The sequence below is a fragment of the Zootoca vivipara genome, chromosome 4 (genome assembly GCF_965207765.1).
Source record: "Zootoca vivipara chromosome 4, rZooViv2.hap1.1, whole genome shotgun sequence".
NCBI lineage: Eukaryota > Metazoa > Chordata > Lepidosauria > Squamata > Lacertidae > Zootoca > Zootoca vivipara.
In genome coordinates, this window is record NC_142587.1 from 83,329,949 (window position 1) to 83,346,953 (window position 17,005).

General features: G+C 45.4%; 1 protein-coding gene across 1 annotated transcript; it reads left to right on the top strand.

Annotated features, from left to right (window-relative positions):
* Positions 1–4,133: 4,133 nt before the first annotated feature.
* LOC118085109 (vitelline membrane outer layer protein 1-like) lies at positions 4,134–16,280 on the top strand. The gene is made up of 4 exons (XM_088668999.1): positions 4,134–4,257; positions 4,344–4,457; positions 12,754–12,854; positions 15,893–16,280. Exons 1-4 carry the CDS (start codon positions 4,134–4,136, stop codon positions 16,274–16,276), a joined length of 723 nt encoding a protein of 240 aa, XP_088525125.1. The 3' UTR covers positions 16,277–16,280.
* Positions 16,281–17,005: the final 725 nt, after the last annotated feature.

Genomic DNA, 17,005 nt, shown 5'->3' on the forward strand with positions numbered 1-17,005 from the left:
GCTGCCAAATAATTGCTTCTCCTTGATGCCCGTCACATCAAGATTACCTGATGCAAAGTGTCCACACACATCCTAGAATATTCCGCTTTTCCTTAGGACGTCCCTATCTTCATCGGAGAAATGTTGGAAGGCATGGAGTCATGCAACCCCCCAGCCAAGGAGATAAGTAACTATACAACCTTTAGAAGACATCTGAGGGCAGCCCTGTATAGGGAAGTTTTTAAATGTTTTATTTTATGGTTTTATATATGTTGGAAGCCACTCGGAGTGGCTGGGGCAACCAAGTCAGATTTGTGGAGTATAAGCAATAAAATTGTTGTTTGTTGTTGTTGTTGTTGTTGTTGTTGAATAGGACGTCCCCATTTCAATGGAGAAATGTTGGAGGGTATGTACTCATGGATAGTTAATAGGACGATGAATATTTCTACATTGTGAGATTACTAAGTCTCGGCACCTTCGTGATCTCATCAGCCAAGACTCTACAGCAGTGGGGGCTAATCTACAACTTGTAGGCCATATCTGACCTCTAAGAGCCCACCACCCCCACCAGACGTTGAGTGCTGAAGACTGGAACCATCCCAAACCCATTTTAAACTCCCACCTGCCACCTCAGGAATTACCTTGTAAATATTCTGGGAAACTGATTTCTATACGGAATAGGCTCTCACAGAAAGAATGCTGTGATAATGGCAGCAATTTAGGTAGAGGATCCGATGTAGAAGCAATGAGATGACACACAAGTAATTTTAAGGCCTATTACCTCATTACAAATGACAGAACCGTATTTAGGCAATTCCATTCAAAGCAGGCAAGTAACATTTAGAAAACTTAGCACGTCAGGGATCCAGACGGGAGTTGTTTTGTGACAGGCTATCATGAAAAGTTGCGCGTGAGGCAATGGTAGTTGTGATTAGGAGTGTGGCTCATGTATGAATTCAGCCTGATTTCAGGTTTCTGAGGGCCACTGGGCCTTTAACACACTGGGCAGTGACTTTACGAAACTGTCCTGTGCTTTTCTATGCTATGTAATTTTGTATTTCTATTTTGTAAACCACCCTGTGATCCTCGGATGACGGGCAGTATAGAAATTTAATAAATAATAATAATAAAGAAATAATGATATAAGCCTACTAAGGTGATGCTTCAACAGACCTGAGAATCTCATGCAAGATTGCTAAGACTCGATAAAGCGCCTGAAACTGAAAAGAATATCTCCAAGATGGCAGTTGAGGGGAAGCTGTCAAAATGGTGCATGGCACTTCTATGGTACTGTGAGGCATGAAATTGAGTAATGCTCTGACCGAGAACAAGTACATTGCTAAAATGGGGGAAGCTCTTCAGGGTGACTGGATGGCTGAACTCCAGATACTCACCACTGGCAAATGGCAGGCATTACAAAAACTGGTAGTGGGGATATGACCTTAGTGATAGGTAATCAGACTGAGCTTGCGCTATTAAAAACGGTGAGCGCTGTTATTGAAGTTTGAGGAATATTCAAACCATGAGCGTAGGGAGATTTTTTGAGTGGCACGGTGGGGTGTGTGTGTCCCCAGAGGAAAAGTTGGGGCAGACATGGCCATCTTTTTAGTGGTTTAATGGCTTGGATCTGAACATTTCTCTCTCCCTTGACAATTTTGAAAGGGCACATAGAGCCCTGGGCCAGCAATCTCACTCTGATGACCTCCCCTGCAGTACCACTATCCATTTTGAATGCTGGAAGGACTCAGTTTTTAGGACACTTCACAACTTCAGGGAGCTTAGATATGAGGAGCTAACCGTGGTTGTCTTCCAAGATATCTGTTTGGGGTCTTGAAGCAGAGACAAGTGTTCCATCTCTACACAGTGACTTTGAAGGATTTTGGAATCTCTACTGTTGGGCGTTCCCATTTAAACTTAGTGTCTAGCACAGGGCCAATTTTTAAACTGCTAGTAATGAGCCGAGCAGCTCCTGAAATAACAAAAAATCTCCTACTTTACCGCAGATCCCTTTGCAAAGGAAGATTCCCTCCGGAACAGCAACAACCACTACTTGCTTGCTTAAGCTGAAAAAACTGTCCAGTTACTGATCACAGTTACATTTTATGCTAATTTCCCATGGGAGGAGAGAGTATGGGGTCTCAAATGATGTCTTTGCCTACATCCCGTTCTTTGGGTGATCCGAGACAGACCCCCAACAGTCTCCCTCCCTTCCCCTCTACCTCCCCCCTCTCACTGTTTGCAAATGGAAGCACCTAGGTACAGTTACATTGATGTTGGCTATTTGCATAGCTGTCAAGTCTCCCGTTTTTCGTGGGAAACCCCCGGATTTAAATCCATTTCCCGCTGGTCTCCCAAATTGAAAAATATCCCATAAATCCCCTGGATTTGCAGCCCCTGCCGGCGCTGGCGGCCATGTCCCGGCTCCTGGCTGGCTGCTTGCTCACTTGGCTTTGGAAATCGCCTCTGCGCATGCCTGAGCATGTGCAGAAGTGATTTCTGGTGCCCAGACATGTGGACACGGGCAGCCCAGCACCGGAAGTCGCTTCTGCACATGTCTGGACATGCGCAGAAGTGACTTCCGGTGCCGCGCCGCCGCTGATCCCTTATTTCCCCTTGTTTTCATATCCAGAAGTTGACGCCTATGGCTATTTGTGCCCTGTGTGATCTCAGTTTGGATTGTGGAGCAGGGGCACTTTGGTGGGCTAGGACTGGGCATTGACACGCATGAGAAGGCTTGCAGAATTCCCTAGAATGGCACATTTCTTTCAAAATGGCAAACCTTTAACTAAAGAACAACTGTGGAGAGCTAGTAATGATTTAAGTATGTCTGGTTTCAACTGTATCGAATTCTACGTTCAGTGTACCAAAGCTACTCAACTTCTCAGTCAAACAGAGGCTATACAATTAAATATAAAACATTCAAAACAATTAAACTCAACTATAAGCTGAACGCCTGTTGAAAACACATGGGTGCTGCCACACTAAAAAATTAATTTGCAGTCAATAGAATAGGTTGGGGGCCCAAGGAGCTTGGCAATCCTTATCCTATGAGAAAGTTGCACTTTTTTTCCAAGTTTGCCACTGTTAGGACCTTCTTTGGCAATGATTACTCCTAACCGTCCTGAAGTGACTGGTCTTTTGCAAAGGGCATTGCCACAGCCCAATCTCAAACACCTTAACTGAATAAGTTTGAAAGCCTTTAATATTATAAAAGTAAAAAAATTCACATTTCAGTCATGTTGTCACTCAAACTATAATTAGGTGTATTTCCATCTAGATTGCCTTGAAAATGAATATTAACATCTATATTTCACGTTAATATTCATTTCCAAGGCAATCTACATGGAAATATGCCTGATTTTGGCTTGAGTGACAACTAGACGAATATATTAATTCCACTTAGGTTTTTATATATGCATTTGTGGACTGCTCTCACTAGTAGCAACTATTAAAGTTTCTGTTATGAGGAACTAATACGAGGAGTGAGACCTAGACATTTTTGCTGTTATCCTGCAATTTGACTTTTCCATACGGATTTCTGAAAAACTGTTTTATTTTTTTAAAAAAGAGAGAGCTTTGCATAATCCAGATCTAAGCCTGCTGTGCTGAAGGAGATGGACAAGATTAGAACCTTCAAGCGCCAGCGATTTTCTAATGCATTACTTTGGCACATTTATCAGTTTCAGTTGGCATATTCCCCCCCCCCCCCCGGCATGGTTCATATAAAAATTGCTAATGTTAAATGTACTAGACCTTAATCTGTGGTTATTTTTTATGAGTTTTTTTTTAAAGACAGCATTCTATGCTGATTGGAAAAGTTTACATTTTTTATCCATTGCCATTGTCTAGTTGGCTTCTAATTTTTTAAACCTATGATGTGTCATGTATTCGTGTTTCATGTGCTGGTAGGAAGAGCCTAATAGTTTCTGTGTTTGTTCTAGAATATCTGAGGACGAGATGAGTGCAGGGATTGAGAACTTTTGCCCCTCATATGTTATGGAACTACAGCTCCCATTCTGTTGAGCATGCTGGCTGGGGCTGATGGAAGTTGGAGTCTAGCAACATCTGGAGGCAGGGCCATCTCTAGGCCTGGGCTGGGTGGTGCAATGCGCCAGGGTGCCTGGCCACCAGGGGGCGCTGCCGCCAGGGTTGGGATGGAGGAGGAGAAGACCCATCTTTACTATTGGGGCTACTGGCGTGTTGTGCCAGGGTGCCACCTCTCAGGGGCGCCCCAGCGAGTGGGGGAGCTACACGGAGCAAGCGCCCCTCACCGCCCACGTGAGCTCTGGCGGCTCCCTGCTGGAGGAGCCGCCAGCAAGCCCTGCCAGCAGCGCTGCCCTCACCCGCCTCTTCTTGGGCTGCAGGCGCCATTGCGGGGAAGCCGGCCGTGAGCCTCCCATTGGCACAGCTGGCATCACCCCCGCCTGTCAGGCCACCCCCTCCAGCGGCCTGTTGCGCCTGGCCCTGCCTGGCAGAGCGTGAGTCCGGCATCGCCGTTGCCAGTCCTGCTTGTGGCGGGTGAGAAGCAGAAGGCACGACATGGCGTCGCCGGGGGGGGGGCGCCTCAGAGGTGCACAGGCGCAGTTGCTAAAACGAAGCGCGCACACACACATGCGTCCCCAGGGCAGCGCGTGGCTCCGGCTTTCCACCTCGGAAGGGGGCGCCAGGGCGCCGGGGCACTGGAGGGATCTCTGAGCCACGGCGCTGGATAGGGTTAAGATGGCCCTGTCTGGAGGGCTGCAGATTCCCCACTGCTACTAGGTCTCAAATTCTCCTCCCTCGTGTCATCCTTATCTCATCACACATTGCACCTATGTTGTCAGTGATGCACCGAGACTTATGTGGAAGCCCCCATATGCAGGGCTGTGCTGCAAAACAGCAACAAAGGGTGCAGAATGTTCTTCTGCATGCAGAATTCAGCACCCCAAGAATCCTGGGTCTTTCTTTCCAAGCAAGGTTGTAAAGATTTCACCCCTAGCCTGGTGAAATCGCCAAAGCTTACTGCAGCTAGCCGCAGAGGGTTTGCAGGATTTCGAAGCACTGTGCAAATTTGTGAATGGAGGCAATAATGGAACGCGTATGAACATTAATTAATTAAGGTTGCAGGGGAACTTTGTTGAATGGGAACTTGCATCTCAGTAAAGGATCTTCGTCATGAAGCTAGCTGGCTAACAGAGCATCCTACAAAATCCTTTGTCGAGCCCACATTTAACTCTGCTTCCAGCTGATTGCAGAAATAATAATAATAATAATAATAATAATAATAATATAACAACAACAACAACAACAACAACAACAATTTATTATTTATTCCCCGCCCATCTGGCTGGGTTTCCCCAGCCACTCTGGGCGGCTTCCAACAGAAAAATGAAATAAAATAATCTATTAAACATTAAAAGCCTCCCTAAACAGGGCTGCCTTCAGATGTCTTCTAAAAATCTGGTAGCTGTTTTTCTCTTTGACATCTGATGGGAGGGCGTTCCACAGGGCGGGTGCCACCACCGAGCAATGCTTCCGCAGCACCAAAGAGACCTAGCATTTCACAATGTAATCTGTATATCACTGAAATTAACATCTTTATTTTCAAAAAAATAAATTTGTTAGAATACGTGGCTTATCAAAGATGCTGCAGAATCAGATTTAAATCTCCTATTTAACTTTCCTTGAAAGAGATGTTTTTCAACTTACACACTGGAATCAGTCTCTCTTAAGTTCCTGGAACAAAATGGGGGAGAAAGGTCCAGCTTTTTAAATTTATTTTGCTAGGGTGTGATGTGCTTGTAAAATAAGAGCTCCCCCTGCCCCTTAACAACAGAAAACAAAGGAGGAAGCAGGTGGCAGTAAAACAGCTGGCAGCTGGTGTTCTAATGCGATACATGAGTTGCTAATGCCATTACCATTTACATTCATAATGGCATAGCAGAGCGAGTGTTAAATGTGACATTTAATTGCAACGCTGATATCATTAGCTGTCAGGTTAGTTTTAGCAAATAGCAGGGCAGACAGCCCTGGATGGCACAGTCCCCTTCTCACATTACATTGACAATTCAGAAGATGTTTCAGTGCAGGTATCCTACACGCTGCTCAGGTAATGTGAGAAGCCCCAGGTCATGGCAGGAAGTGTTCAGGCCGTAACTGTTCCCTACAGAGAGAGGTGATTCTGTCAATTTTACTTTCCTTGCCTTTTTTCAATCTTAAGTTCAGATCTCCACATTCACATATCAATTTCAGATTTTTTAAAAAAATGTCCCCATGAAAATTCACCAGCAGTTTAGTGTGAATTTTATACAGCCATTTCTCTAAATATAAGACATTTCTGCAAGCTATTTTCACTGATAAATGAATTTTTGTACACATCCCTTGGCACCAGTGGCAGAGCTTCATACTCCGGTACTGGGATGGAGAGCAGGCGGGGGTGGGGCTGGCACGCGTTCTGGGAGCATGACGCACCACACATAGGGGTGTGGCATGCATTCTGGGGGCGTGGCACGCTTTCTGGGAGCATGGCACACCGCCCATAGGGACGTGGCACATGTTCTGGGGGTGGGGGCCGCTGCCTGCGGGGGCGTGGCGCCCAGCGCAGGCGGGCAGGGGCAGCCGTGATGGCGCCCTCGGGATTGCGCTGTCCGGGGTGGAGCGCCCCTATTGCCCCGCCCTTCCTACGCCCCTACTTGGCACATTGCATTAATTGCAAAATTCTGAGAACTGCCAATTTTGAATAGCGGTTGTACTGTGGTTCTCGGAGTGCTTTGGAAAATGCATTTCAGGTAGGTTCACCTGTTGAATGTGAGCAGAATTGATTTTCTCCCCATCTCTAGTTCCCTATGCTGCCACCACCACCACTCTCAGGATTTATTTATTTGATTTAAAATTTTGATGGAGAATTTACAAGGCAACTTGCACAGCAAAGGGTCATCAATAAAACACCAGGAATCCAGTAAAAATTGGTTGCTAGGCTAGACAAACCTGATCTCTGGCTCAGCAACAATTCTTAAATATGTATGTACATATAAAGCTGCCTTAACTTAATAAGGGACGTGGGTGGTGCTGTGGGTTAAACCACTGAGCCTAGGGCTTGCAGATTAGAAGGTTGGGGGTTCGAATCCCCACGACGGGGTGAGCTCCCATTGTTCGGTCCCAGCTCCTGCCAACCTAGCAGTTCGAAAGCACGTCAAAGTGCAAATAGATAAATAGGTATCGCTACAGTGGGAAGGTAAACGGCATTTCCGTGTGCTGCTCTGGTTCACCAGAAGTGGCTTTGTCATGCTGGCCACATGACCTGGAAGCTGTACGGCCAATAACGTGAGATGAGTGCTGCAACCCCAGAGTCGGTCACGACTGGACCTAATGGTCAGGGGTCCCTTTACCTTTACCTTTACCTTAATAAGAAATTGAAGGAGGAATGGCTTATGGACTATGTAGAAATGGCAAAGCTGACAGAAATATTAAGAGATCAAAATGATGAAGAATGGAGGCCTTTTTTGGACTATTTGAAAAAGCCCTACAGTCAAATGAAATTGTGGGCAGGATTTGAGACAGGAGTAGTGGTAGAAAAATGACAAGTATTAGATGGATTTCTGTAATAGTTTAATATATAATGCAGTAAAAAAGGGTACAGGCAAAAACGATGGAAAGTCAATATATAAAATAATGTAACTATTCAACCTGAAGTCAATTCGAAAAAAATAAAAAATAATTTAAAAAATTGCATTATAAAAAAACACACGCATAAGAAATTGGTGCCTTCCAGTAAAAGATGAAAATGTGACACTTATCTTAGAAGGCTGACTTCCAAAACACATATTAGTGAGAAGCAATCTAGATTAACAGGCCCAGATAAACACTTCCCTTTCTATTTTTTTGTTTTGTTTTGCTTACTTGGAGGAATTTAGGTGGTCAGCTGTACAGATCCTAAAAGGAATCGATGCTGGCTAAGCCAATTTGTTATTTCGTGATGAATGACCTAGTAGGTGACTAACTCTTCCTGCGAAGAATTGGCCTTTGCTCACTCTGCTTCCTAACCCTGTCAAATGCCCCTTTGACTACTCTTTCCCCCTTCTTTATAATGTGTGTGTTATTCCCCACAAAAAAATAAAAATAAAAAATCAATGAAATCTAAAGGTCACTGAGTGGTGGAGCAGAAGTGGCAAGGATTTCATGCACTGTCTACCGTTCCCAGTGTAGATCATCCACCAAGGACATACTGGGACTGAAAACCAGTATAATTCAGAAATCCCTGGAGTTGAGTCTTCACCTCTTGCTTGAATGCCTTCTCCCAAAGTGATATATTGAAGACTGGCCCTGCATCAGCCATGGCACCAATTCTAGCAATAGAAGAACAAATGCCATGAGCATAGTCAATTCTGGAGTCAATTTGGGTGCACCATGGATTCTGTAAAAAGAGCATCTACTTTCTCTCCTCCACACCCTTCTCTCTGGCTGCCAGGAGCTGCAGAGCAGATGTCATTAGATGTGTCACGGCGGCTGAATTTACAGGTTTCTACTTGGTGTGCTAGCAGAGATCCCGCTGAAGCAGAAAGGCTCAGGGAACGGAGGTTACTGGGAAGAGACTCTAAGAGCAAAATCTATGTGCTGTGCAGCCAACCTGAGAATGAGTGAGTGATGGTGACACAGAACAAGATGATGTGATACACACACACACACACTACTGAAATACAAGAAAAAGAAGGGGAGAGATTTCTGAAGACCAGGAATTAGAGAATTAGAATAGGCCTGGCAAGTGCAACATAGCATCCATTTTGAAACCCATTTCAGGGATGTAATCATCGCAAAACAGACTGCTGCTAGATAGAAGACTCCAGGAGTATGGGTCCATCTTTGGAAGGTTCCACACTGAAGTAGAGCTGAGAAGGGCTAGACCAGGGATGGAGAATCTGCAGCCCTCCACGTGTTGTTGGTCTCCAGTGCCTATCATCTCTGACCATTGACCATGCCAGCTGTGGCTGTTGGGAGTTGTAGTCTGCAATATCTGGAAGGCCACATTCCCTATCCCTGGTTTAGACCTTGAATTTATTTTCAGTGCTAGGACTGGGCCCTAGAAAGGATGAAACCAAGAAGAGAAGGGTGCCTCCGGTCACTGTGATAATTCTGTGTACTTGAATTGTCACAGGTGGTGCTTTTTCGATTGCATTGCCATTAACCCCAACGATTACGCAAGCAGCCTTTATTATTGCATGTTCATAAATCTGAGAAATGAGACTAACACTTCATGAACAGAACAAAGTAGACTCTGGTACATGAAAGCTTATGCCAAAATAAATTTGGTAGTCTTTGAGAGCACACTGTGTGCTTTAAATGTATGGCGCAGATGTAACCATAGTGAATTTTCCTCCCATTGTAACTAATGAGAGGGTGCTGGCAATATCACCCCACCGATATGGCTCTTAAAACTGTGGTTGTGTTCACAGTTGTTATTGCAGAAGATCCAACTTACTTTGTATATCCTATATCAGACACCTGATCCCAAGGAGCTATTTGCTCCAGTGATATCTCTGAAGGGTCTTACTGGATCTCCTGCAGAGGAGGGTTTACTGCTTGCTGTGGCATCTATGGCAGGATCTGGTATGGAGAACTCAATAAAGATAAGTAAATTTATAGTGGGTGGCATAGCTGCCAAGTCTCCCGTTTTCCCCGGGAAAGCCCTGTTTTTTCCAGCTGTTCCTAGCTGAAAAAATTGATTTTTTTGTTTTTTCCTGGTTTATTTTGGTGCGGCGACCATTTTGGAGCTGGGCGGAGCATGCTCAGAAGCGACTTTTGATGCTGCTCTGCCCAGTTCCAAAATGGCTGCAGTGCGACTTCTCGCACGGCAGCCATTGGAACTGGGCAAAGCAGCATCAAAAGTCACTTCTGAGCATGCTCTGCCTAGTTCCAAAATGGCGGCAACGCTACTTCCGGTCTGCTATTTCCGGCCTGGTCCCTTATTTCTCTGAGAAGCAACTTGGCAGGTATGGCGGGTGGATGTGCAATTTCTTAACTGAAAAACAGGATATGTCAAAACAATTGCAAAATTCTTTAATTCTTGGAAATAGCCAAAGAGTTGCTTTTACTATAAATAGTCTAAATTTGCTTAATAAACTATTTACTGTCCACTTTTACCCCCTTTTCTCTGGGTCCTGCAGAGTATAACTGTAGCCTGATAACCATTTTTTTAAAAAATAACCCAGCTTTCGAAATATAAATACTTCCAGGCAGGGCAACTATGTCAGTCGCTGGCTGTAAGGCCCAGTGACTCAGAAGGACCTCTTACTGGTCTGACCCAACTGTGCCACCTTACTGTCCTCTCAGGGCCAGACAAATACATTTTGGCACTTGAGGTGAACTACAGAATCACCCCCCATTCCCTGCCACCAGTTAGAAATATAAGAATAGTATGTTGGATCAGGCCAATGGCCTATCTAGTCCAGCATTTGCTTCTCACAGTGGCCAACCAGATGCCTGTGGGAAACCAGGGAGCAGAACATGAGCACAAGAGCATATTCCTCTTCCGTGCTTCCCAGCAACTGGTATTTGGAAACATGGCTGCCTCCAGCTGTTGGAAGACATTTAGTGAGATGGAGGTGATGGAATGCAAGCAATTCCACATGCTATTAGCATTCCAATTTTCATACCAAGAAGCTCTGCATTGCCCTCACCCTGTCTGCCGAATGCACATAGTAACACACTCGGATGTTGTTGTTTAGTCGTTTAGTCGTGTCCAACTCTTCATGACCCCATGGACCATAGCACGCCAGGCACTCCTGTCTTGCACTGCCTCCCGCACACACTCGGATATCAGGTTCAAATCCCAGCTTCGCCATAAAGCTCACATGCCCAACTTGAGCAAATTACAACTGCTCATCCTAACCTACCCTATTGAACTCAGTGGGACATACTTCTGAGTAGACATGTAGACAGTATAAGGCACAATTTACACTAAAGGAATAAACACTCCACATGCTCCCTGCAACACCACCAGCTGCTGAACCATTGCAATTACAGTAGTACCTCTACTTATGAATTACAGTGGTACCTCTACTTACGAATGTTTCTACCTACGAACGGAGCTCCGTCCGCCATCTTGGATGCGGTTTAGATAGGATTTTTTCTACTTACGAATTTTTAGATAGGGTTGCTTTGACATACGAATTTTTTCTCCCAATGAATTCCTATGGGATTCCACGTACAATTTTTTTTGACTTACGAATGTGCGTTCGGAAAGCATTAAATTTGTAAGTAGAGGTACCACTGTAAATGATTTAAAGTGGATTGGTTATTTTCCCCTTTAAAAATTATAGGGAAGAGTAAATACAAAGTGCTTTGTACGTCAGCTTCCCTATTTCCCTTCCTTTGGTGCGAGTCTTTTGTTTCCAGTATAAACAGGACTCCATTTTCGTATGCAGCAATGCCCTCTTTGTGTACTCACATTGTGGAAACATCTCTGTCGTTCGTTAGACCCCAGCTTTAGTCACGTGCATGGATGCAAAAACACACACACACACACACCTACACATACAAACATGACACACCTAAGCATCAGGGAGAAAGTGGGGAGCAAAGGGTTGCGTGACATCATGCGCGTCTCCTGACATTGTGCAGGCCGGTGTGGCCTACTGGAAGACTGCACTAGCCTGCGTGGTGTTGGGAGATGTGTGTGACATCACAAAACCTGCAGTGTCTCCTGACATTGAGGGGGCCAGGCCCCCTTCAAGCAAAGAAACCTCAGCCCCCTAGAGTCAGTGAGACTGCTGTGCGGCCACATTGCAGGCAGCAGATTCCGAAGGCACTCTGGCCAGCAACAGTCTTTGTGGTCATACAGCAGCTTAGTCAGTCAGGGCCATGGCAGTGGTGATGGCAGTGGCGAAGCTTCATGCTCCAGCACCGGGGGAGCGGAGAGCAGGCGGGGCTGGGACTGGTGCGCATCCTGGGGGCATGGTACGCCGCCTGCGGGGGCATGGTGCCCAGCGTAAGCAGGGGAGCAGCCACGATGGCACCCCACGGGAATCCCGTTGCCAGGGGCGGTGCGCTCCCCTCACACTCCTCTTCCTCTGCCAGTGGGTGATGGTACAGGGCTGCCCTGAGAGCAGCAGATGGGGTGTTGGTGGGGTGAGATTCACCATCCCCCACCTGCCAACTAAGAATTGTAGGTCAGTACGGTTCACGACAGGGCCAGGCCCGGCAGTCACTACTTGAGGTCCACACATCCTGTCCTCAGCTTTTAGTGAGAGTTTCATCCTACTTTCACTCCCCCAAATTCTTATTATAGTAGTTCTAAGGAATAACAATGCCAAAGTGAGCAACACAATATCACCAAGAGGTCATTTTCTTCTGTTTTACTTTGCCTCAGACCAGTTCCAGCCAAAAAAACCCCCTTGCAGCTCCGAGAGGTTTAGCAGAATCAAACTGCTTCCTTAATGCATAGCTGCCAAGTTTTCCCTTTTCTCACGAGGAAGCCTATTCAGCATAAGGGAAAATCCCTTAAAAAAAGGGATAACTTGGCAGCTATGCCTTAATGCCATAGTGGCTGTTGACACATAATGCACATTCAATGCAAATACACCTACTGGTGGTCTTCCTTTACCTTTTACAAGTTTCGAAAGTATTTCCTTGTCTAAGGGCATGACCCGGCTCAGACCTCTGGGCTATAAATTCCCAAAGCTCCTTTCCTTCAACTAGCTTCCTGAACCTCGATTTAGAGCAGAGGTACCATGGCTCTCACTGCCTCGCCTGCATTCTTCTTGATCCTGTGCTGTTGCCTTGGGCCTGTGGAAGCCTGAGACTACAATTCTGTCGTCTCTGTGACAAATGGAGCACCTTGGGGTAGCTGGGGGGTAATTCAGTTTTGCCCTCAGGGATATGCTCGTGGCTTCTCACTGAAGGTAAGGTTTCCTCCAGGGTTGCTGTTACCATCGGGTCGTTTTGAAGTTCCTCCCTTCCTTTCTTTCTGAACACCTTCTGAAGATGGGGAAACAACAGGGAACTGATTAAGTCTATTAGTCCTTTGCTTTATCCAAAATATGGACAATAAGGGGTTGAGTAGCCAGATGGTAATTTGGGGCACCAAGTGAAATATATTAGCAACTTATGCAGCAGTGCTATTTTTCTAGAAAAAGAGGTGTCTTGTTCTCTTAGAATGGCAATAGTGCCCACTTGAGAGCTGCCAGAACTGAGTTCTGGTGAGTTCTGGTTGAAAAAAAAGCCCTGGTATGCAGGCAGATTATTTGGTGGTGGGGCAGTGCATCCTGTTTCACTGCTAGAGGCAAAAGGGGAAGTTCCACTTTGCCCAACTGCTGCTGTCACTATATGATTGAACTACTCCATCATCACCACCTGCACTGGTGCCACTGCGCTCCTAGCCATCGGTGTTATGGGGGAAGATTATGCCAATTTGAGGTGAGATCTTGCCCAAATGTATGTGGTCTTGCTCAAAATCGGTGCCAATGTTGGTGGTGCTTCTCCGCCGATAGTGGAGACAGCGAGGCAGGCGGGACAACCTTGGGCATGCCACATGGGGGGGGGGGGTTCTGGCAACTGAAGCAGCAGCCTCACCCTGCCTAATGACAGGGCCGGCTCTGTTTGGTGGGACTGCTTACATGTAGGATGTTGTCCAACATATCTCCAGATCCAGCTCCCATCAACCCCAGCCAGCATGACAAATGGTCTGGGATGATGGGTGTTATCATCCAAAACATCTGAGAGGGATCAAAGTTGGGAAGCCTGCAGTATTGGAAGTGACTGCCAGTCTTTAAAAAATAAATAAATCACTCAAGGTTGATAATTACGGCTGAATGCAGTGTGTTTCATCACCTACCCTCAAAGAATTGCATTGTGCAATTCAAAAATAAACAACAAGATAATAAATACACTCACACAGATACTAAACAATTGTTTTGCAGCAATGTCATGTTTTGGTTTGCATGGTGCATCTATCTTTTAGATCTACTAGCATGATTATCATTCAAGGTGCAGGAGATCCCGACTGAGTTCCCTCGCAAGCAGTGAAAAAGTTGTAAAGAAGAGCACAGGACCTTTAACTAATTTTGGCTGTGGGGCAAAGGCAGTGCTTGGAATGAACTAATTTGGTTTAACCAAGTTGATTGAGTTAATGCAAAAATCTGCACATGAAAGTGATCCCCATAATTGCCAGGTGAACGACACATGAATTAAACTACCGGTATTCACATTCCAGGGTTGTTGTTTTTTTTAAGTCTTTATAGTTTCCTGAAATATGTTTTATATTTCAGGACAGCAGCTTGCAACATTCTGAATGCTTAATTTGTTTTGCTGATTACCATTTCAAGGACCTTTAATTGAGTTTCACATGGGCTGTATGGCTGGTGTGATAGCTCAGTTGTTTGGGCAGGAGACTCTTAATCTCAGGGTTGTGGGTTCAAGCCCCATGTTGGGCAAATGATTCCTGCATCACAGGGGGTTGGACTAGATGACCCTTATGTCTTAAGAGACTTAAGAGAATGGATAATTCTAGCTGAAAAATGTTGCATCCATGTCACGTTAATTGAACTTAGATCTCATTGAATTCATGATTTACTTGGTTTATCTTCAGATTTAACCCAGTCTCTTCCCACTAGGTAGAGCCAAACCAAATGGAATTCGCCTGCACTGCACTGACAGTTCAGTAATTGAGTCTGAAAGTGTACCATGAGCATCAGTCTTGATTTCATTTTCTTTTTGTTGCAATTTTGGGGAAGGTGTCGGTGGGAGGGGTTGAACTGAAATTTGTTATGCTGGGTTAGACCAGCACGAAGAAACCATAGGGTTCACCTTGCTTTTTCTGACCTCTCAAAGGGCACCAACTCTAGCCTTTTGCTGGCTTCCAACTCAGCTTTGTAGAACGCCAAAATTCACACCAGGCCTGGTTTTAGAGGTTGGCACTGTTAGACACTTGTCAACCCCTGTATCCCAATAGGGGACCCAGTACGGACTCCTTGAGCTTTCTTATTTAGCTGCAACTCTTTCTTGCTATCTTTACAAGTTCACTGAATCTCTCTAAGCAAGAGGCAGGAGGAAGGACAGGGAGTAGCAGCCTCTGGTTATCTTGCCCTCTCCCTCTTGGTTTGGCATAGGTGCTGTCCTCAGAGAAGCAGCTAAGTGAGAGGGCAGTGATGAGACTTAAGGAGGCAAATATTTTACCCAAGACTAAGCCTGGATCAGTCTCTGCCTCACGGAAGCCAAGAAACAAACAGAGATAAATGGAATCTCCAAGTCTGTTAAAGAGAACAATGATTTTATTCAGAAAACACCATATACCAGTCGGGAGGGATCAAATATATGTTTTATTTAATATTTACAATCCCCAACATTTCAAAAAGTTCTATGCAGTATACAATCTAAAAGGCCAAACAATATATCCTAAAACATAAAACAAAACCTAAAACCAATAAAACAGGAAGGCACTATGCCTCAGAAGAGTTCTGTAGCCCAGAACAAGTTGAGCCCCAATAAATGGATAATTGTGTGCTTTTTGATACTGTCTACTCTTTTACAATAAACAAATAATTGTTCTGGACTATTTCCGGCCCAGAAGATCTTAGGTTGTGTTGAGCAACATTTATTGGAAATGATACATTAAAGTGAAAATTAACTGTTTCACAGACTCACACAGCAACAATACCTGCTTCTGGTATCCTGGAGAATTGCTTTTGCCCTCACCAGGAGCAGGGAGTGTTGGGGAAGAAAGGAGGGGCAGAGGCAGTTGCTTTGTGAACATTTGGATGCAACAATGCAGAGCCCTTGAGACTTTGGGCGCATCTTCTTGGAATATTCACATGGACCTGATCTGTTTAGGTGTAAGCCAGGCATCCCCAAACTTCAGCCCTCCACATGTTTTGGACTACAATTTCCCTCATCCCTGACCACTGGTCCTCTTAGCTAGGGATCATGGCAGTTGTAGGCCAAAACATCTGTAGGGCCACAGTTTGGGGATGCCTGGTGTAAGCAAAAGGCTCCTCATGTGTTACTAATTAACACCAGTGTCTTCTTTGGCAGGTGGGGAACCTGGACAGGAATTCAGTATTGCCCCCAAAGCAATCTGATCTCTTTCTCTCTGAGAGTGGAAGGATCCGAGGGCAGCAGTGATGATACGGCCGCCAACAACATCCAGTTCACCTGTCAAGACGGAACTGGGCTGATGGGCCAGGGTAGTCCTTGGGGTAGTTTTGGCCCATGGAGCAATCACTGCTCCTCTGGTTATTTCTGTGGGATCCAGACAAAGGTGGAGGCTTCCGAAGGCAAGGGCGATGACACAGCACTTAATGATGTGAAGTTCTTCTGCTGTGATTGAACCCAATGTACCTCCGCCCCTTACAGTAAGCGTCGTTAAGGTTAGCGACAATTAAATATTGTCTTGAGAATTGTGTGTGATTCTTTTGAACAGAATTCTGCACCTATCACTTCTGGATGAGAAGCAACGAAAAATATTAAAGAAGGGGCCCCGAGACCAGAGTCAGAAAGCGGCCACAGACATAACTGGTTACCCTCCAAATCAAGGGCCAAAACCTGGGTAAATAAAAATGCTTTTGTCTGGGGCTAAAATCAGACAATGTTGGCACCAAGATGGCTTCCTTAGCCCCACATTGACATTTTGGGGTTCCTTTTTTGGAGGGCCTAGAACTGAACTTGATTTTTGTGGGAGGCTAAAGCAGTGTCATGGCTCTATTCCTCCCCTTGGTTGCAACAAGAGCAGAGAAAACAAGGTAGAGTCCTTTTTAAATGAGTTTTATCCAATCCTAACAGCAAGAAACAAAAGAAAACAACAAGCCTCAATGTGGCGTTACTCTAAATTGGGCTCCTCCTTCCTAGCAACAGCAACTTCCTCTACGGTGGCCACTCGTGGTCAAATGTCTCTGATTCTGTTGTTCCTGCACTTTTAACAAACATCGCGTTCTGGGAGAAGGGGGATCAGAAATACTCTCCAGTGACAGCATGTCATATGGCTGCCCTGCTAGTTCTACAGCCCCCCCCCCCATCTAACACTGCACAACTCTTTTGTTCGTCTATCTCTGAGCTGCGA

Excerpts from the sequence above, each read along its gene's own strand:
- LOC118085109 (XM_088668999.1), top strand. The coding sequence starts at position 4,134 with ATGGAGGAGGAGAAGACCCATCTTTACTATTGGGGCTACTGGCGTGTT. Across the intron at positions 4,258-4,343 it reads AAGCGCCCCTCACCGCCCAC|GCGCCATTGCGGGGAAGCCG; the intron begins GTGAGCTCTGGC and ends CTTGGGCTGCAG. Across the intron at positions 4,458-12,753 it reads CTGGCCCTGCCTGGCAGAGC|ACTACAATTCTGTCGTCTCT; the intron begins GTGAGTCCGGCA and ends TGGAAGCCTGAG.